General features: G+C 38.5%; 1 protein-coding gene across 1 annotated transcript in view; it reads right to left on the minus strand.

Annotated features, from left to right (window-relative positions):
* TIPARP (TCDD inducible poly(ADP-ribose) polymerase) overlaps positions 1,789-23,151 on the minus strand; it is a 29,445-nt gene continuing 8,082 nt past the window's right edge. Inside the window, exons 3-6 of the mRNA XM_005675405.3 lie at positions 10,768-10,936; positions 9,290-9,450; positions 4,518-4,796; positions 1,789-3,857 (exon numbers count right to left, since the gene is read on the minus strand). Coding sequence (XP_005675462.1) covers positions 3,410-3,857; positions 4,518-4,796; positions 9,290-9,450; positions 10,768-10,936 — 1,057 coding nt within the window. The 3' untranslated portion in view covers positions 1,789-3,409. The remainder of the gene's footprint in view (positions 3,858-4,517; positions 4,797-9,289; positions 9,451-10,767; positions 10,937-23,151) is intronic.

The following is a 23,151-nucleotide window of genomic DNA, read 5'->3' on the forward strand; positions in this document are numbered from 1 at the left end:
GTAGGACCTTGTTGATATATGTACATCCTATATATGCTAGTTTGCATCTACTAACCCCAAATTCTCCGTCCATCCCTCTTCCTTCTCCCCTCCTCTTTGGCAACGACACATCTATTTTCTGTCTATGAGTCATATGGCACCAATGAGTTTTTCATTTGTACCATATTTTAGATTCAACATTAAATGATATCATATGGTATTTTTGACTTATTTAATATGATAAATGCTGGTGCATCGATATTGCTGCAAATAGGTATTTCATTCTCTTTTATGGCTGAGTAGTAGTCCATTGTGCATCTATACACACACACCACATCACCTTTATCCATTCATCTGTCAGTGGACATTTAGGTTGTTTCCATGTTTTGGCTATTGTGAATAGTGCTGCTATGAACATAGGGGTGCCATGTTTCTTTCTGAATTGGTTTTGTCTGGATATGTGCCTAGGAGTGGGATTGCTGGATCATATGGTAATTCTATTTTTAGTTTTCTGAGGAACCTCCGTACTGCTTCTGGCTTTTAATTTGTATATAAATATTATTGGTTTGTATAGCATAAAAACTGGATTGTAAAGTCTCAAAGAACATTCTTATCATTTGTAGTCAGGAAGAAAACCTACAAAGATGAGAAAACTGACCACACAAAACCACTTACCTTCCTTAATTAATGGAAACCCCTCTGATTTAAAATGACCATACGGGACTGTTTGGGCATTATGTTTAAAAGTCATTTTCAGACCTAGTATCATAAAAATTTTCTCAAAGATCAATATTTCAGGCCCTAATGATGATTTTTGTATCTAAACCATTTACTGAAGGTGGTTTACAGCAAAAAGGTGGATTGGGCTTTAGAATTTATAAATACAAAGGGCCCAATATTTATTAACCTTACACATGTAAACTTTCTCGTCCACAGAATTGTATGACACTGGAATATTAGTTTGCAGACTTCTCCTAAAAGTCTTAACCACAGTTCCAGCTTTCTAAAATGGTATAAATTACAGTGGTGCCAGGAAGGAGACAGATTTGCTGAATCCCTTTCAGTGTTTTAAATCCATGGAACCATTACAAAATTTGGTCTGCCTCCACAGGTCTTTGCTTAGTTAAAACATACAATACTATACATGAATTTAAAAATCACACTGGAGAGAAAGTACATCAAAGAGGCTTATGTTTACCAGTCAGGTCACTTTAGGTTAGCTGAAAGCAGCTAAGGCATTGAGGGGGTTCCCTGGTGGCTCAGTGGTAAAGACTCCACCTGCCAGTGTAGGAGACCCACTCAGGTGTTTGATCCTTGAGTATGGAAGATTCCCCTGGAAAAGGAAATGGAAACCTGCTCCAGTATTCTTGTCTAGAGAATTCCATGGACAGAGGAACCAGGTGGGCAGTTAATGAGGCTGCAAAAGAGTGGGACACAACTGAGCGGCCAAACAGCAGCAGCAAGGTGCTTGAGAGCGGATGAAATTTTTACACTTCCTTTTTATATTTCCTTCAACACCTGCTGAAGGGGACAACCTGGTAATATATATATATTTTCTTACTATTGCTGTTTGCTAATATAAAACTTATCCCTTTCCCTCAAGCACTTATCTGCAAAATATTTACTATTCTCTTGTGATTTAAGTCACTTGCCAGATAATGCACTTTTTTGCTGATTTCTCAGAGCACAAGTGTTTAGTCTCTGGTTAGGTCTGTTCACTCAGTCATTCAATCACATGTTCATTCACGCAACTGACCAGCATTTACAGATCATAACGTGGCTGTCTTAAAGAGAACCAAAACAACAAAGTTTTTTAAAGAATTACCAGAACTTTTATTTTTGCTTTAGTTTTATTAAAAAAATAAATATGTCATAAAGCTTTTTTTTCTTTTAGGGAGAAAAAAAGGAACAAGTTTCATAAAACCAAATAAGCAACAGTAAGATGTCTTAACTTGAAAAAGATTGGGAATTACTGGTTTACAAGTTACAACTGAATGAAAGGACAACTATACCAGCCTCAGCTGGCTATTTCATGCCAATGGCAGCAAACAAAAAGATCAACAAGGGCAAAATAAATAACTGTGTGGAAGCCCTGGTAAGTGCTTAAACAGGCCAAGTCACTGAGACATCAGGATAGATAGATCTTGCTTTGAACAACACAGAAGTTCCTGAAGAGTTGTGTATAAATGAAATAACTGCAAACATTCTAGGAGAGCTTGGAATCTGAAAGAATTCCATAGTGAATTCTTTTGTGAACAACCACTTCCACTTTTGTATATCCAGGTCTGTTTGCTTTGCTTAAGGCAAAGTACACCGAGCGGCTACCTCTCAGCTCAGGCAGAGGCCCGGTCTCCTAACACTGCTCCTGCTGGGTCAGTGGCACAATTTCCAAGTCTGTGTTTCTGTGAAGTAGTGTAAGATACAGAGTTGACCAGGGAACCCAGCTACACCTGGCAAAGCAGGCAGAGGGGTGGGGGTCCACTTTTAATATTTCCATGTCAACAAATACTTTTTTGAGATCTACTTTGTGCAAAGTACAGTAATAAACTCTAACCAATTCAGTTACAGATGTATTAATTCTTTCTCTAAAACCTTCAGTCAGGGCCTACGTCTGGAACCCTAAAAGTAATACTTTTAATTCTTAAGACTGGCTTTAACCAAATCAGGTGCCCAACTCCTTCAAACTGGGGTGGACGATAACAAAAGACTGAGTTTTCTAAGGCTGAAGTTTAACAGAAGAACCATATTTTATATAACTAGTTAATGAAAAATTTTGCTGGTGACAAATTTTTCAAATGGTTCTTTTTTTTCTCTTATTTTCTCTAAACAGAACTGAGTTCTCAGGCAAACTCTGCAGAACAGTTAAAGTCATTGATTTAACTCTGTGGTAGGGTGACATATTTCAGTCCTACTGATAGAAACAGAAATTTCTTTCCACCCACCAGAATGCCATAAACTCATCCTACACCACAGCAGCAGTGCTTTGGACAGAGTAAATATGGTAGTACTAGTTCCAGTCAGTTTTAATCTTTGTAAATAAACTGGATCCTCACATTTGCTCACAGCCTCCACTTGGCCAAACTTCTACCAGGCTTAAGCCACATTTAGTTAGGCTGTTCCGTTTCTTTATTAAAAATGCTTCTAATAACATTGCTGCCTATAATGTACAGGTGTGAATGAAAAGAGTATGCAATCCGTAGTCTTTTCCACACTGAGTACACTAACAATTAGTAAATAATTAAAGAATAAGTGGTCATTTTAAAACTTGTGTTTTTCTTAAAAAAATTTTTTTTTCACTTTCTAGCACTTAAAAAAATGGTCTTAAAACTGCCCTATTTCCAGTGCTGTTCCCTGCTCTGCCCACCCATCCAAAACCTGCTACAAACGCTGGATTGAGTTTATACAAATAATTTAGCAGTACCAAGATTTTTCAGATGGAAACAGTGTTACTGACTTCTTCATATTGGATAACAAAATAAGGGTAACTCTGGTCGTCATTAAAAATGACAAAAATCTGAGGCTCAAAGAAATTATCGACACAAGAGTCATACAGGTCACTGGTGACGCTGCCAGGGTTGACGGGAGGGGGCCTTCTCATGCCGTGACTGCCCATCGTGTATCTGCCAGTTAGCACTTTAGCCAGAAACATGAAATGGACTCCTTTGGAGGACTTCTTAGAAAAGTTATGAGAGTAGCTTGCCTTCTTTGCAAAGTAACTGCCCTGTCCAAACATTGTAGCATGCTTTCCACAGACTCGCGGATCAAAGTTGTGCTTGCAGATCCCATCTACCACATCCTGGGATGTTCCATGAAATAAATGTCTCTCATTTATTATTCTGTCACGGCCAAACATTTTCCGGTTCATATATTCCTTTTTCCTAATGCAAAAAAGTGGACAGGAAATTCAGAAGAAGGAAGGTATAGATCAGTTTAATAGGCATGATATTCTCTTTATGGTTTCAATGGGGAGGAAATGTTAACATTGCCTTCAAGGGCAAAAATATCATCAAAGAGCATACTGCAAGTTTAAACTTCTCTTTTGCACAGCAGACAAAAGCCCTTTCCCTCTTTGCTCCACCAAACATTTGTTCACTTGTTCTTTTCAAATCTAGCGTTCAGAGCTTACCTTCTCAGGGTGACTTCCTTACCTAATTCCACCAACCTAAAGTCTCTCCAATTCTGAGGTTCCTCAAATCTACATGCAAGCTCCCCCCTACCAAATTACATTAATTTGTGGCTGACCTGAGATACAGCACCATCAAGTGATCAGTAACAAGGCCTCTGGTGCTAGCCTGCCTGGGTTCAAATTCCAGCACCATATCTTATTAGCTGTATGACCTGTGGCAAGTTATCTTACATTTCTTTCTGTAAAATGCAGACTGTAATAATCCTACCTGGAAGGTCTGTTATGAGAATTATGAATTAATATAAGAAAAAATATGACATTAGTTCTATACAAATCTTTACTATTATGTTCTGCATTTATCATTAACTACATCAAGAAAACCTCTCTTGAACTTTTCATACTGCTGACTCACCTTTTATATTTTTCCCAAAGAAACTGATTTTGGACTCTCAATATTTGCAAAATTCTATATTTAAACTCAGGCACAGTCTTATGAAAAAGATTATAGATAATTCGGTAACTTTTGTCCTCTGCAGAAACAGGCACTTGGATGAAGTCCTGAGAAGGATGCATATAAACCCAAGTTTCAGGGTAAAAGTTTGCTGAGGTGACCCCATCTGGGCAGATGATCTGCGATGACGAGGTTGCTTCAAGAGGTGGAGGAGCCTGTGTGGGAACACCACCAAGTGTCCTGGAAGGGAGAGGGAGGAATGTCCATGTAAAACCTCAGCATAAGTCCAACTCACATTACACTGCTCTAACATTATCATCTGAATAACTTAAATGCATATTTAAAAAACAACTGGCTGATACTCCAATATAAAATAGTTTTAAAAATTATAGAAAATGCTATCAATTAAAGGAAAGAAAAAAATCTTAGAATGAACACTGTACAGATAACCTATTATTAGCTCCCCCCGGCTTCCTTATGGAGAAAACTCTGGAATGTACTCCTGCAAGGCAAGAAAGCAAGCAAGCACCAATTTATAAATATCTTTTCCGAGTCCTGGATTCCTCTTTTGCCTATATAGTTACACTCCATTTCAAGTTAACAACAATTCGTATGTGTTCCTCAAACTTCGTTGTACTAAGCAGAAAACATATCACTACTAAAGGCTACTTAGATGGGGAAGCATAGTGAATGGAGACAGTAAGGCAGGTGGATAAGAGGGAGCTTACAGGGAGATAACAGAAAATATTAAAAAAAAAAAAAGCAGCTTATACTTTTAGTTTTTGTATAAAAACAGATCATGGAGTAGGCATCAAAAGAAAGCTAACATTTGGCATTTGCTTGTTTTAAATATCACGTTTAACAACAAAACCATCAATAGAATTCAAATGTTATAGCTTTAGATGTACTTAAGATAGAGCTAATTACCTTAAGCCCTAGACACTAGAATATCCTTGAATTTTAAATTCAGGTTTATTACTCTAAAGGATGAGTTTAGACAAGCAGTTACTTATTCCTGCCTGATAAAATGATTTAAATCCTATTTCTTGGCCATTTTCAAAATAGAGCAAAAGGAAACAAGCAGAGATAAAGGGAATCCTAACCCTGACGCTCAGATTCAGGGCACAGAAGGCCTGCCAGTTATCTTCTGGAGCATCTTCACAAAGACCTGACAGATTCCTCCAGAGCCTTCCTTGTCTGGTACATTTTTCTGAAAAGAGGCCCCACTGCTTTAATCAAATTCTGACAGGTACGTAACTCCTTAAAAAGCTGTCACTATTCTAGAGAAATGGCAGGACACAGACTGTAATCTCCTTATTTTTAGCTGTTCCCTCTATTCCTGCTGTGTGAAGAGTCTAACTTCTAACCCACCAGGTTTCCCAGTATTGTTAGGGGTTGATGTTACCAACGGAAGTTTCTGGGTTGAAGGAGGAAGGTAAGATTCTCCCAACCACTCTGCCCAAAATAGGTTATAGGTGATCACAGCTGTACTGAAAACCTGGCACTGACACCAGAAGAGACGGTTCCTCTCCCTTCTGCCATTCCTGCCAGGAAATCAGTGCACAAAACTGAAGCTTCACATTCAGCTCATAGGTATTCCAGTGACACACTGCAAGCTTCCCACAGACCTAGCCTTCTCTAGGGAGCCAGAGTCAGTCAAAGGCTATGGAGCATATACTCAAGGACCTCTGAAGAATGAATTCTCCTAATCTAAGGTCACCGTTTATCACTCTCCTTCCCTCCCCTGGCCATTCTGAATGACATTTCCTAACTTCAGTGATGAAGTAAAATTTAATTTTATCCTTTTGGGGAGGGGTCCCCAACCTCCCAGAGCTAATGCCTGATGATCTGAGGTGAAGCTGCTATAATAATCATAAAAATAAGGTGTACAATAAATGTAACATGCTTGAATCACCCAGAAACCTTCCTCTGACCCCTAGTCTGTGGAAAAACTGTCTTCCATGGAACCCGTCCCTGGTGCCAGAAAGGCTGAGGATCGCTGCTTTCTGGGTCTCAGGTCTTATCAAGACCATGAGGTGACTGCACAGGACAGATGTCCTGTCAACTGAAATGGACTTCCAAACTTCGAACACTGGTATTTGTGTGTTTAGCTCAAATATGCTAAGAATATTCAAGAATAAGATTTTTACTCAGTTCAGTCGCTCAGTCATGTCTGACTCTGCAACCCCATGAGTCACAGCACACCAGGCCTCCCTGTCCATCACTGACTCCCGGAGTTCACTCAAACTCATGCCCATCAAGTCGGTGATGACATCCAGACACCTCATCCTCTGTCGTCCCCTTCTCCTCCTGCCCCCAATCCCTCCCAGCATCAGGGTCTTTTCCAATGAGTCAACTCTTCGCACGAGGTGGCCAAAGTATTGGAGTTTCAGCTTCACATCAGTCCTTCCAATCAACACCCAGGACTGATCTCCTTTAGGATGGAGTGGTTGGATCTCCTTGCAGTCCAAGGGACTCTCAAGAGTCTTCTCCAACGCCACAGTTCAAAAGCATCAATTCTTCGACGCTCAGCTTTCTTCACAGTCCAACTCTCACATCCATACATGACCACTGGAAAAACCATAGCCTTGACTAGACAGACCTTTGTTGGCAAAGTAGTATTTCTGCTTTTACTAGCCCTATTAAAAACCAGCAAGCACATGGAAAAAAATTTAACTATGAGAAACACTAGCTAAACTTGATTGTGGTTAATATTTCTGCAATATATATAAAGTCATTACGCTGTGCACTTTCAACTTACAGTGTTTTATGTCAATAATGTTAATACAACTGGAAGGGGGAAAAGGCAGGAAAACCCTTTAAAAAGAGCCAACTTTGCAGGAAACTCATGAGCTAAGCTTGTACCCCGCCCCCCCCCAACCTCCCTACTCGAGCATTCCCAATTCTTAGGTATCTCTGATCCCCTGATAGCTACAGCCTTTTTGACCCCTATGATTTTCTTGGACCCTCTGCACTTACTAACACTTCAAAACAAAACTTTCTTCCTGACTAAGATCATGGTCTCTCCAGAAATCCATTTCTGAAATCTGTTTTTGGAATTGGTCCTCCTCTTTCTCCCCTCTAGGCCAGCCCTGGACTCTAGGGCAGACAGGAACTCAATGGCTGCATGCACCATCACACCCTGGTGAACCTGCTGCTACTCTGTTCTTTTCTCGCTGAAATGTCTGCATAATCTCTTTGATTTGCTAAGCTCTTACTTTTTACCTGATGATTACTGTTCCAGATAAGAAGACTAAAATAGGAAATTTTGAAAAAGAAGAGTGACTTTCTTTGTTCTCTTGTAAGCCAACATTATAAATAGGAAGGCCGTATTTGTGGCATTAACTCTACTACTGCTCATACTATTTTAACAGTTCATACTTCTACAAAACAAGTCTAAGATTAAAAAAAGTGAAGGGAAGGGTATACCGTAATTGCTAGTCTTAGGATCGAAACAAATCAACTTTCACTCTTCCGTAAAACTCTCCCAACAATGCAGCATTCAACGAGCGTTCTTCCTCCCACTCAGAAGCTGCATCATGCTTGATTGGCCCAGCATGCCAAGCTGCGGGTCTCACTGATGAGCTCTACTGTCTCACCAGGAGGACAGTATGTTCCTAGCTACTGGACGCTGACACTGTCTCCAGCTGTGCTAGTGCAATTACAGAACGGCATTTTTATTAGTTTCTAATAAAAAACCAAACCACAGGGTAAAATTTTCACACCTAAACTAAAAAGAAAGCACATATTTACCTCAAGTTTAGAAACACATATTTCTAAAATCTGCCTTACTGACAAACTGCTTTTAGGCACTGAGCATTTCAAGGATTTTTGTTTATATTTTGTTTTTAATGTTCCCTTTGCAATCTAAGAATCATTAAGACTACCATAATGATATGCGGAAAACACACTTTGGACTTGAAATAAACTACCAGTAAGAATGTAAGATGCCAACCACTATTACCCTAGATCTCCCCAGTTCACAAAACCAAGTAAACCAAGTTGTATTTTAAAAATCAAGCTCTAAATATGATCTATCTGACTAGAGTAGATAATGATTTCCCTAGAGACACTACCTTTCAGAGATGGCCTTGCTAATGGCAATGTGCCCCAGCTTTTGCCATCTATGGAGATATGCCAGTAGGCTCTCTAGAGAAAAGCAAAATGGCACTGGGGAAACTGGAAGGAGAGCTCACCTTTAATTCAGAAGGATGAGTTCAGTCTCAAACCTAGCAGTATGACAGGTACTTTCAATGAGTGTTAGAGGAAAATGGGCCTTACTGAGCAAATGAGAATGCAAATTGCTTGAAAAGGTGAATTCTCTCCATGCAAATTCACTGAAGGGAGATGAATGGAGAACACTACCTTGAGGGACAATCTCTACTTGCCAAGGCAGTTTACCTGGCCTAGAAAACAGTCCCATAACATGGAAGGGTATCTCAATCTTCCATGAAAGAGGCAAATGCAAACTCTGACTTAATCTAGATAGAACTACTTTTAGTTGTGGAAAAATGTTTACTTTGCTTTCTAGTCCAAAAAAATGCAAGAGGATGCTCATTCTTTTAGTGCTGGGTTAATTATAGCTCATCTGAACTCTATTTTTGGAAGAATTAAACTAAAAGAATAACTCAATTTTACATTTTAGAGATAATCAAGTTAGTCTTTTAAAGTCTTTTTGGCATTAAAAGTTATATATTTACATAAAATGGTGAGAATTTCTGCTGGACACTTACTGTAAATATGGAAGCAGTATAAAACACGAACGGAAAAGGGGTCTCCTTTTTATTTCTCTTCTGAAGAATGAGTTGTGGAGAATGTAGTGGTTGTTCCACATCATAAATCGGACTTCTTTCAAACCTCGAGAGTTGGCTTCTTCAATCAATCGAATAACAGACTATGGAGGAGAAAACAGAAGGCAAAGAAAAAACACAGCGAGTTAAAAAGCAATAAAAAGTCACTATAAGATAGGAAAAATGTTAATGTAACAAAAGGTAAAAACAGTTAACTTTGCTGTTAACATCAGAAGAGTGCCAAAAAGTACAGTGAATCAAATTATTTCCTGTTATAGGCAGGAATTTTATTTTTTTCTAAGATGCAGAACAGAAAGATGCTTCCATGGATCTCCCACCTTATGAAACATGTGAAGGGTTAGTCTATCCTAATTAGAGGCCTTACAAATGTCCTGGAGATTTTATTGTTTCTATTCCTTAAGAGAGTTTCAGAAGAGGATTAAAGATGGTAGTATATACTGCTCACATAAATCAATTAAGTTCCAAACCCAAGAAACCTCTCAAGAGGAAAAACACAAAGACAGTCCAACACATTGGACTATCCAAATACACTTTAAACAGCTTCTTATTCTTTTCAGAAGATACTAGATACTATTGACTACTTAAGAATAAGAAATTTTAACTCAATATTATGTTTTATACTAATTAATATACTAGGTTGTTTTCTTTTGCTGTTTCCTTAAAAGAAAATGTAAGGTAGATAAGTCAGTTCTCCCTTTTTGTAATGCTGGAAATGAATTTAATCAATTAAAGAAGTCAGATCTTTGGAATGTGAAATTAATCTTTAAATCCATTTCAGGGCAATTAATTGTGACTCAGAATTCTCATTCAGAGGAAAAGTAAAGTACCATCATTTTAAAACCTCACTGTGTAATGGATGAACTATTCTTACCATCTCAGACTACGGATACATGTGCACTTGTCATAGAATTTTAAATGACTGATTTGCTTGACCACACGGTTCAATAAACATTTTCAAGTACTTCTTCCAGGGGCTTAAGGGCAATTGTTTTCCCCAGTCTTCTAAAATGCTAATAGTGTAACACATGATCCAATCACCAGGAGCCAGATATAGCCAAACGTTACAGTAGTGCTCATCTCATTAAAATTACTCCAAAGTTGGCACTGAGTCTGAATACTTATCACAGTAAATACTTGGTCCCTATTGTAATAGGATACTGGGAAAAGCATTTTCTCTCTGATAACCATGGTATTTCATTTATGGGCTCCAGGAAATTAATGGTAAAAAAAAATACATTTCCAGAAAAATCAAGACAGAAAAGTATTACTCACTGTCAACAAGACTCAATTTTATATCCATAAGCTCTTTGGTTTGTGGTTCTGTCTAGTCATCGTCAGAAAGGAACAGTGAAAGACAAAAAAATTTAAATGCACTTTTTGGAAAGAGATTCTGTAAATACCTCAGGATACTCCCTCCATCCAAAGTGGTCCCTACAGAAGAATTTCCAGACTGTGTGGTAAATAGAGTTGGCATTGCTAGAGGGTGGTGTGGACAGCCTTCGTAGTTGGTCAAATTCAGCTGTTTCATACACATTCATGGCATTCAAATCTGCCCAAAATTCTTGTCCTCTAAAAAGACCCAAGAAAAAATGAACTGTTAACAGCAGTACATTTGCAAAACAGAAATACCTAAACATCTCATATGACATTACAAATATCTAGTATAGTATACTGTAGAATTTTCAAAGCTTGTTTTGTTTGGAGTAAAAAGATATCATTGTGAGTGGTTTCCCCATTTCTTTTATGTCTTTTCTTAACAAGACCAAAACGTCCAAGCCATGGAGCAGGGATTGATTCTCTCCTACAGCATCACTGGCCTGAACCAATCAACATAGTCCTGCTCTTCCCACCACAGTAGGATGAGCCAAACCTGGTCTCAACCAATCAGGGAGTCAGCTCTAGGACAAGGCTGACATGGAAAACAGAGAGAGAAACAAAAGAAACTTCTCTTGAAGCCTGTCTTTTTTTCAGAGGCATCAGTTCACCTAAGCCAACATAGGAATACACAATACTGCCTGATGAAAGATAGGAAAAATAAAATGACCTCAAATGAGGCAAGTACTGCTAATCTACCTAACATCATCTTTTATTCTGTGGGTGGAAAAAAAAAAGGTTGACAAAATATGATGAGAAAAAAAGTCTGGGACAAAATATGATGAGAAAAATCGTCTGGATTATCGTCACGTTCAGTTATGAGAACAGTCTTGTCATGTTGTTCTACAGTCTGCTGCTGCCGCATCCATACTTTACTGGGGGGGGGTCCCACTGTATAGATCAGAATCACCTAAATTTATAAAGGGTGGTACAAAAAACTTGTGTTTCTTTTATAATGGACTTCATCTAGAGTTTGACTCATCTGAACCATTAATGGCAAAATGTTCGTTTTTCTTGTTGTGTATATTTCAACATTTCCCTAAGAAAACATAACATCACAGCTATAAGCAGAGTGACTAAGTTTTTAAATGCATTGTTTCATTCTTTCCAGCACAAGTTTCTAAATGAATGTCTTTAACACATATCCAGATACTCCAGATCCAGTGGCACACAAAACTGGCTCATATGAAATCAAGGTGTTTGGACAGATATTCCCAATAATTGACATGTTTTCTTCTCATAAATTAGGATTTTGAAAAGGGTATGAATTTTGACCTATGGGTTTTGTTGGTTACTGTGAAACTCCAGACTGTGCTCTTAAAACACTTGTTCCAAGGACTGTTAAATAGGTACTCTGCACAAAAAAACATTCTGTGGTCAAGTCTGAAGAAGTTGTCTATACGGAGTTAAACAATTTACCTACTGCAGCTGCTCCTCTGTCCCTTAAATATGTGAAGGTAGATACTGAAGTATCAATGCCATGATGAGGGCTAGAAAGTACTCTTCCAAACCTATGACAACACTCTCCTTTTTACCATGAACACCTATTAACACCTCTCACTGAACACTCCTGGCAAATGTGAGGGAAAGAAAATATTTCCTACCCTCCACCCCAATGTTCATAATTTGTGAATTAGCTTCTCTTTGGGAAAAAAACAAAAACCAAAAAACTCAAAAGTCATATACGAACTGATGCGGCCATGGAGCACATAACTTGTAAAAAGCAGTTATGTTCCTTTAAAAATTCCTAAAGAGCTTCCCCAAACCCTAATTTCTTACTTAATTTCAAGTGAGGATTAGAATGCCTAATTTCATCCTAACTAGCAGGATGCAGTCTTAAAAAGAACATATAATTTTAAGTGTGAAATGGGAAGATAATAAAATGCAGTTTATATCACATTTGAACACTACTTTGTTTAAAATTATTTATGGTAAATAGGAATACATAATCCAGAATTTAAAAACAATGTTTCTGGGAAATTCTACAAAAAAGAAAAATATTGAAAACTGGAACTCCTATACTGAAACTTCACATCAAGTTGCTTTAAACAATTTTCCCTTAATTTTAGGAGAATCTGATGTTATCGAGTGGAGAGATATTAACCTCTTTCTTCCTCTTAAGTTCACTTCCAGTTTCTAAACAGATTTTCCTGCTTTATTTCCCAGTAACTGTTTCCAATTATGAGTCAACAAATCCTCAGTATTTTCTTTATGGAGTTCTCAGTAGTGCAGTTAATATGTTAACATACATTATACTATAAACAGCCAATGCTTTTTGCTGTTAAAGTATCAGATTTTATTCTGGACATCTCTCTAGCAATTTCTGTTTACGCCTATGTTATTAAGACTTCATAGATAATGATTTGCATGACAAAGACATCCAAAACTGCAGCCTTTGCTACATTCTCTGAGAACTTCAGTCTTTTGGGCATTATGAAATTTCTACGACAAATCCTAATTTACTACAATCAACTATTCTGTGGATTGATGTATCAAAGTACTGTTTTAGCTCTATTTGAGTTTCAATATGATTTTCTAGACTTGACAGAGACAGAATAACAAATCTGAAAAACATTAAATTATCTTTTTATAAGATTAATTTTACCACCTGCTCTCCCTTACACAGGGAATGCTTAAAAAATCCAAAGCCAAGAGTTTTTATTCTCTTCAATCTGCAACAGTATAAAATTCATCCAACATGAAAGCCAAATGTTCAACATTCACCACTCTTATCAAACCATTGTTTTGTATTATCAGAAACCGGTTATGAGTCGTGTGTATGGAAATGGCGAGGGTGGGCTGTTTTAGGCAATACACAAAGAATCAAACAGATGTAGTCCCTGGCTTCAAGAGAGAAAAAACTAACAAAATCTAAAACCAAAGAAGCAATACATCTGCCTATCTAACACAAGTACATTCTGGGAATGAGAGGACAAAGAAAAAGCATGCAGCATTATGGGAGCGGAGGTGGCTACTGCTCCAGGAATGGATAAAGGTAAAGAAAAGTAAGACGCTTTACAGTATCAATCTTTCTGTAAGAGAAAGAATGTTAGGAACAGTTTAATAGGAAATAGGGATTCCTCGGTAGTTCAGACAGTAAAGAATCTGCCTACAATGTAGGAAACCTGGGTTCGATCCCTAAGTTGGGAAGATCCCCTGGAGACAGGAATGGCAATCCACTCCAGTATTCTCGCCTGAAGAATCCCAAGGACAGAGGAGCCCAGCGGGCTACAGGCCACCGGATCACGGTCAGACATGACTAAATAACCTAACACTTCACTTCAACAGGAAATAATGACCAGAAAGTGAAGGTTATATGGAAGAAAAAAAGTTCTTCAAGTGTTTTGCTTGAAGGGTAGGGACAGGCAATAACAGGGCCAGAGTTGGAAAAGGAAACCTTCTCAACAGGGATACGTAAGAGATGAGAAAATGTGAACAGCATACTACATGGCACAGTGTAAGATGTCAGGCCATGAGCTAAGGAGGCAAGTCTAGGGTCTCAGAGCCTTAAATAAAGGTTGGAATTTAGACTGTTGAGCAGATGGGGGTAAAAGGTCAAAGTGGTCAATACAGGATGTGTATTAACTGAGCAACAGAGACAGTGCTAGAGATGGGGTTGGAGAGAGGAGACAGAGCTTCCTAAAAGCAGGGTGCAGCCATCCTGGCAGATGGGGACCCTGCCTGACCTAAAGACAGCCTGCCTGCGGGACAGCCAGAGAAGAGCAGGAGAGGGCCGCCGCACAGTACGCTCTAGAGCCAGTGAGACGCACCACGTGGCTGCATCGAGCCATCTGGACCCACCCAAAATAAAACTTTATCACAATGAATTAGGAAAAAAAACTGTGAACCTATGGCTGATTTTCTCTTTAATGGGAAGGAGGCTGGCCTGAAGAAATATCAACAATTCTGGGTCAACATGCTTCACCAAACACACCAGCACACACACCAATGTAAGAATTAATTTTGCAAAATTAATTAAAAATTCTGAAGAGAACACCCATTCTCATAATTTAGATGCTTACTAACAATCTCTCTTCCCACTCAACGAATATCTTGACATACCAACATTTCCAGCATATTATCAATGCACAGTGTACCAACAGCTACACCATCATTTGTTCTAGAATGTGTATGTCAGACACTAAAAAGTAAAAAGGGCTTGCCACATAAATGACAGAATGTAATGTAACGGAAACCAAAACTATTAAAGAAATAGTTGCTGAGTAAACCAGAAATTAGGACAGAATCCCTTCACTGGATAAATAGTTCATGGGATTATGCGTATGCATTTGGGAGCTCAGGAGAATATAACCACTTTAGGCAATTTCTCTATTTACAAATTGTTCAAAACCAAGAAAGAAACGTGACAACAAACAAAAGTAATCCTAAGTAGACACAATGACTAAGTGCTGGGCTATGGCCAGGATAAGATGAAAAAGGTAAAATGCCCAAAAGTCAGTGGGGAAAGAGACAAGCAAACTCTGTGGCACTGTGTAAAGTGTGGCACAAAGGTGGTCTGGGAACAATCCAGAGGCAGAAGGCCTAACTGCTGGGAAAAGGGTCACGGAAGGTGGTCAAGGGACGTGTCCCAGAGTAGGTGAAACGAGACCAAGTCTGGCCAGCCACCAGGCAGACCATGAGAGGCAGGACACCACATGCAGAGTGACTGACACGTGCAGAAGCCAACCAAGCGCGGCTCAAGCGAGCCAGAGCAAGCAGCACATGCAGTTCATGTGGGAGGCCAGGGTGTGTGTGTGTGTGTGAGCGGGACGATAACAGATAAGCCTGAACTGAACAGGTTGGCTGGGGCCAGATAATGAAGAGCTTTGTGTGCTGGGTTAAGAGGTCAGGACTTGATTCTGTGGGCTACAGGAATCACCGGTGGATTTCAACAAGGGTCAGATTCGCCTTTTATAAAAGTCACTCCAACAGCAGTGGTAGGGAGGGCTGATTTTGGTAGAGGGAGGTGGGGGAAGGGTGGAGATAGACACTTATTTGCTAAATATTTATTAGCATGTTTATTATAAATATTTTTATATTATGCTTAGCCATCTATAGCTACTAGAACTGCAAATGAGACAAATTATGGCAGAGAACTGAGGAGGCAACAATGGGGATGATTTGAGAGTATTTAAGAGTTAGACTGTTCCAGTTGATCTATTTCAAATCCTGAAAGATGCTGTGGTGAAAGTGCTGCACTCAATATGCCAGCAAATATGGAAAACTCAGCAGTGGCCACAGGACTGGAAAAAGTCAGTTTTCACTCCAATCCCAAAGAAAGGCAATGCCAAAGAATGCTCAAACTACCACACAATTGCATTCATCTCACACGCTAGTAAAGTAATGCTCAAAATTCTCCAAGCCAGGCTTCAGTAATACGTGAACCGTGAACTTCCAGATGTTCAAACTGGTTTCAGAAAACGCAGAGGAACCAGAGATCAAATTGCCAAAATCCGCTGGATCATGGAAAAAGCAAGAGAGTTCCAGAAAAAAACATCTATTTCTGCTTTATTGACTATGCCTTTGACTGTGTGGATCATAATAAACTGTGGAAAATTCTGAAAAGAGATAGGAATACCAGACCACCTGACTGGCCTCTTGAGAAACCTATATGCAGGTCAGACAGCAACAGTTAGAACTGGACATGGAACAACAGACTGGTTCCAAATAGGAAAAGGATATGTCAAGGCTGTATATTGTCACCCTGATTATTTAACTTATATGCAGAGTACATCATGAGAAACGCTGGGCTGGAAGAAACACAAGCTGGAATCAAGATTGCTGGGAGAAATATCAATAACCTCAGATATGCAGATGACATCACCCTTATGGCAGAAAGTGAAGAACTAAAAAGCCTCTTAATGAAAGTGAAAGAGGAGAGTGAAAAAGTTGGCTTAAACCTCAACATTCAGAAAACTAAGATCATGGCATCTGGTCCCATCACTTCATGGCAAATAGATGGGGAAACAGTGTCAGACTTTATTTTCGGGGGCTCCAAAATCACTGCAGATGGTGACTGCAGCCATGAAATTAATAGACGCTTACTCCTTGGAAGGAAAGTTATGACCAACCTAGATAACATATTCAAAAGCAGAGACATTACTTTGCCAACAAAGGTCCATCTAGTCAAGGCTATGGTTTTTCCAGTAGTCATGTATGGGTGTGAGAGTTGGACTGTGAAGAAAGCTGAGTGCCAAAGAATTGATGCTTTTGAACTGTGGTGTTGGAGAAGACTCTTGAGAGTCCCTTGGACTGCTAGGAGATCCAACCACTCCATTCTGAAGGAGATCAGTCCTGAGTGTTCTTTGGAAGGAATGATGCTAAAGCTGAAACTCCAGTACTTTGGCCACCTCATGCGAAGAGTTGACTCACTGGAAAAGACTCTGATGCTGGGAGGGGATTGGGGGCAGGCGGAGAAGGGGACGACAGAGGAGGAGATGGCTGGATGGCATTACTGACTCGATGGACGTGAGTCTGAGTGAACTCCGAGAGTTGGTGATGGACAGTGAGGCCTGGTGTGCTGCAATTCATGGGGTCGCAAAGAGTTGGATGCAACTGAGCAACTGAACTGAACTGTAGAGTTAGACTAACTGCATGGAGGGGCTGAATGGAGTGGAAGGAGTCCAGGATGTGTTCCATGTTTCTGACCTGGTAACTGGATTAATGGTACCATTACATGAGACTAGAATCACAGAAGATGGAACACATTTAAGTGGGAAGATGATGCAAATAAGATATAGAACTCAGACTTTAGCAAACGTCAGTTAAGTGAGTTTTCTGGACCTTACTCTGTACAGTTTTAACTAGATAAGTTGGACTTCGGAACCTTGGCTTCCTGCCTATAAAAGTTAACTGGTTTCTATAAGGATAAACCTGTGACCTCAAACTAATCAACACCCACCCTAACCAGCTGGATTAATCAGACACTATTATTTATTACTATGATATAAAGGGAAAATGTCACCCCCAGCTGAAGGTCACGATGAGAGAAGGATAAAGATCAAATGCAGTATCGAGAGTTATTTAGGCTCTTCTGCTACAGACTTGAGACAAGCATGACAGATGGGGTATGTTTGCTGCTGCTAAAGAAATTCCACAGGCACACGATATATAGCTGGCGTTTGATACCTGGCTTTGATGTTTCCAGGAACTCATTTAGCAGTGCTGGAATATCTGGCAGCTTATAGATTCCTTCAAATATGTTACAAGGTGATGAGAATCAAAGCCATGGCAATATATAATACCAAAATACACTGTGAAAGCAGTGTAGTTATTAAACTTCAGAGGACTATGTACTCTTTCTGCTTTAGAAGCATAATAACTGTCATTTATTCTGTCACTAAGATTTTTGCTAACACTGACTTGAATACATAGCAGGAAGTTATTTGGGGAGGCAATAAAAATTATCTATCTTTATATGTTGCCTACATACAAAGCAACATCTTTCACTGTTTACGAGGTTAAATTTCTCTACTTAACTTCTACAGTATGACTTTGGGTCCTGGTAACAACTGGGTTTTCCCCCTTGATATCCAGAAGTAGTTATAAATACAGATGTACCTACAAATCAGAACTCAAGAGTTTTGTTTTGTTTTTATTTTAACGTTACTTTGCGTATGACCCTCAGTAGTTACAAGCAAGCTAAGAATCAAATGTTGACTCGCAATTAAATCTGCCCACCTCTAAGGAGACCCTGACTTATTCAAGGTAGGATTGCTGAGACTTAGAGCACCCTGTAAAACAATTAACATTAAACTGGGATGATATATTTACCTCAAAAGATTTGGGGATAGGTAAAAATATTTCCCACTTTAAGATTCAACAGGGCTTCGAGTGTCCGGGGATCAACTTTCTTAGAGCAAACTTCTGGCTGTGTGTGCGGCTCTCTTGGTCCCTCCTAGGACATCTTGGAAACAGGTGAGTGAGATGGCAGTAAGTTAATGAGGGGATTTATCCACACAGTGGATAATCTGTGTGCTAAACCACATGCTTGATTTACAAATTGTCAGACACCTAATCTGTGGTGTTAAAGTGATTCTAGAAGTGAACACAGTGAAATAAAAATGAGAGGATAAGAAACAGGAGGAAAAAGGCAGGCAGGTAGGCTGTCTATATGAAAGGATACCTTGTTTTTTAAGTTTTTATAATTCTATATTATCCAAAAGCATGCGGGGAACTAAAGAGACACATGACAGTTTATTCTCAAAGAACTCTGTACCAGGACGTGGCCCAGACCTGAGTACACCTAAGTGTTTCCTACTGCTGCTGCTGCTGCTAAGTCATTTCAGTCGTGTCCGACTCTGTGCGGCCCCATAGACGGCAGCCCACCAGGCTCCCTTGTCCCTGGGATTCTCCAGGCAAGGACACTGGAGTGGGTTGCCATTTCCTTCTCCAATGCATGAAAGTGAAAAATGAAAGTGAAGTCGCTCAGTCGTGTCAGACTCTTAGTGACCCCAAGGACTGCAGCCTACCAGGCTCCTCCGTCCATGGGGTTTTCCAGGCAAGAGTACTGGAGTGGGGTGCCATATCCCTAACAAATCATAAGCCCTCTCTACCTCAGGCAACCCCTGAAAGCAAATTACAATAGCTACCTGAAGAAAAGAACCTATTAAAATACTGTTATGTTGGGCTTTTTCTTAAATTACAAAACTATCAGTTCAAAGCCAAATAATTCAAGAGAACTTTTTAATAATATGTGGATAAGCCTAAAATCTTTCATAAATAAAAATTATATTCTGAGATCAGAAGATCTTGCAGCTATCTGTTTATGGAGGCATGGGCCTAAATTTCACACCCTGAAGACATCAAAAATGTCATACAGCCTTAACTTTTATCCCAGTTCAGTCACATGTCCTGAGACTCTCAGAAGGTAACTTAAGTGAGACATCTCAATCACAGCCTGAAGAGGAAGTGAAACAATTTCTATAAGAACAGCTGGGATAGGAAACATATAGCAGATGAAAAAGAAATGTATCATGTCTTAGACTACCTTAAATTATGTAGTTATCACTTTTAATGAAGATTAGTAAATATCCCCTTGTCAAGTGAAGTATTTTTAAAGAAGTTTCTAATCTCAAAGTAGAAAATAAAAAATGTCTGTCATGTACTCAACTGATTAAGTTCTGTGATTATGAAATCTGACAATACTTAAAGTAGGCTGAATTTTATTTACTTATAAAACTTTTCCACATAATTATAAAATCAATTGTATGCAAACTGCTTAAAAATAATTATTTTCAAATAACATCAATTTAGAACTTGTTTACTCATAAATGAAATACTAATTATAAATAATCATAAAATTTATCTCCTAGTAGCCCCTAGACTAGGTACAATCTATTAGCTTATTTCTGAGTTGACTTTTAAATTTATAAATAACTCCTTTAGAGAAAGGTTTTTATTTAAAATTTTGCATGTAGCTGATTCACTTTGTTGTGTAGCAGAAATTAACACAATACTGTAAAACATTTAAACTCCAATAAAAAAATAAAATTTTGCCTTTCCCATTTAGTACAAACTAATTGATAAATGACCAAATTAAAAATTATTTTTTAGTAACATTAATTGTGGAACACTTTACATAAGTGGCATTATTTACTGATGAGTGGCAGCATTTGGATGATCGTTACATCAGAAAGCAAAGTTCTTCTGTTTTACATTCTCTGCCCTCCATTCAAAGATGTCTTTCTTTTATTACCTTGGAAGGCAAACCTAGTATTTCTCCTGTGCTTATTTTTATTCTTGCAATGCCTGGAAATGAAAGAGCGAAGCCAGGTGACAGTCAGAAACCAAAGACCAACCGCAGCAGGAAATTATTTAGAGTAGTTTGTGCCATTTGCCCTCCCTACGCCCAGATCAGCTGCAGGAACTGTGAAGAACACAAGGTGCAGGCAAGATTCTGAAAGTTCACTGCAAGCAAAGTTCACTCTTGGACCCTAACGCTGCCATTCTTCACTGACTATTCAGTGCTGGTAAAAACATAGAGCAAAGAAAATCACACAAACTTTATGGCTATATGTCAAATGAGAAGGCAACAGTTTAAGAAGTTCTTAATCCAAAAAGGGGAAAAAATTAATGAAGAGAAATTCCTGTAAATGTGGCCTAAACTATTTTCCAATCATTGTGAGAAGTGCTAGGTTTCAACATAAGACTATTCACAAATCCTTCCTTATGCTCAGAGGCAACAACACCAAAACAAATGATATCTATGTGCATACAGAATACAAATTTCCCAAACTCTTTCTCAGCAACTTAGTCACGAGGGATTTTAATGCACTCCTTACACATTTTGCGGTACACACATCCACAAATCACTGGTTTCTGTAGAACATGAAGCAGAACAGTTGCTCTAGCATTCTCACTCTTGTAACACGCTTATCCTTTCATTGTGATGACCATGCAAAGGTTCTTTACTGGCCAAGTGGGTGTTACCAGTAAGTAAACAGCACCGAGCAGAGAAAGATCGAGGAGACAGATATATTTTGTTGTGTGGTCACAGCAAACAGAAGTGCTTAGTTAACTCCCTTCTGTGCTTGTCTTAGCAACACCAATTGGCTAGGTCAGCAAGGAAACCTGGAGTTTTCATAATCAGAAGTTTACTAATATAATCAACTTTCTAAAATGAGCTCCTGCTCACAGAATTAGTCACATTTATTTAGCACAACACTACTATTTTTTGCACAAATCAAATATAAATCAAACTACCAAGCTCAGTAAGTGGAATTTATTTTTACATAAAATCCTTCATTTTTGAAGATCTCAAAATGTATCTCAGAAACTATCCCTTATAATTTCAAATCCTCCTATTAACAAGGAATTAATCTACATTAGAAATTTGAGGCTTTCAGCTAATGTGTTGGGGATTGGGCTGGATTATGTTTAACACTTACAGGGATTTTAAATAAAGGCGAGTCTGTGCAGTATGATCCCTGGTCCCTAGAAAGCACTGCCATAAATAATCTATAAATATAAAAATAACATTTTGTTCTGCTACGGGAGTCCATGTCTAAAAACATGACTTGTTTGCTCCTAGAAATGGTGAACTTTAATTAGAAATATTTTATTCTTCTGTACAGTTTCTGCTGATGGTGTTGCAAAGTGCAGTTCACCTCAGGATCTTAAGCTGTTACCTACGGATTTCAAGCCCAGAGTGAAAACACAAAATGGCTCAACCCTCAGCACTCTGCTATCTTCCAAAGATTAAAACATCATTCATATTCACTTCCTTTTAGCTTAATATTCTCAGATTTATTTAAAAGAGAAACTCTACTGCTTTTACAAAGAGAGTTTCTTGTAAAACTTACCAATGTCCAATCTGAACCAGCCTTACAAAAAATTTTTCCAGAATAACCAAGAATCATCTTGTAACTCAAAAATAAGCTTTCCTTTCACAAGAAGCCAACTGCAACTAACAGGATACTGGTAATGATCAAAGAGTACTGACCTAGGTTAAGAGGATCTCAGGTCCTAATTTTAAATGTGAAAAAAAATTATTTTTTTGACAAAGTATGCAGAATCTGGTGGTCTCAAATCAGGGGATAAGATACAAGAGGCCACAGGCAAACAGTCACAATCTTAAATGGCTGCATTTTATTCAAATTCCCTAAGTAGGCAAGGTTTGTAAGGGTTACCTACTGCTTCACACCCTTTAGAAATAGTCCCCAAACCCAATATGAAACTAAGAGTCACTAAGATCAAAGATGCACCCAGAAGAAATTTATGATTTTACCTTTGCTTTATGGTAGAATGCAAAGCTAGAATCTAGAAATTCTAGTCTAACAATAGGGAGTAGTTTTACAGGAACAGAGCAATCAAAAGTTGCATTTTCTGCACGTTCATATATGCAGAATGAAGTTTTAAATGTTGAATGGAATTATTATTTTTTCTATTAATAATAAAAAGTAAAAGCTTTAGAGTCAACAAGAAAATGTATAATGTATCATGCAATTATTTTTAGGAACTATCAGATAACCTTGTAAGTTATTTCCTCCAACTGTCTGATTTAAAAGTTAAACATCTTTGCTCTCTACAAGATTCATTTTCATGACCATGAATATATCAGGAACAGACTGACCCCAACCTGAAGCCAGGTGACAGCTGCTTCAAAAAGTCTAATCTGCTTACTGACAAAACCAGAAAGGGAATAAATGAATGATTGCTATTGATTCTCATGAAGGCGCTACACAGACCCAGTAACTTCCCTGGATTAGTATAGACAGAAGCCAATTAGCTTTATTTCATATGTAAATAGCATCATAAAGAGGTACAGAAAATAATTCACTGGATTGCTTTCTCCTGAAGCACAAGGCACACATTTTAAAAGTCACTTCAAACACAGTTCTTGCTTATGGAGCTCTCTCTTTCTCTTCGGCAGGAATTTTTTAAATAAATTCAAACTCATCCAGCTGTGT

This window comes from Capra hircus, chromosome 1, assembly GCF_001704415.2.
Source record: "Capra hircus breed San Clemente chromosome 1, ASM170441v1, whole genome shotgun sequence".
NCBI lineage: Eukaryota > Metazoa > Chordata > Mammalia > Artiodactyla > Bovidae > Capra > Capra hircus.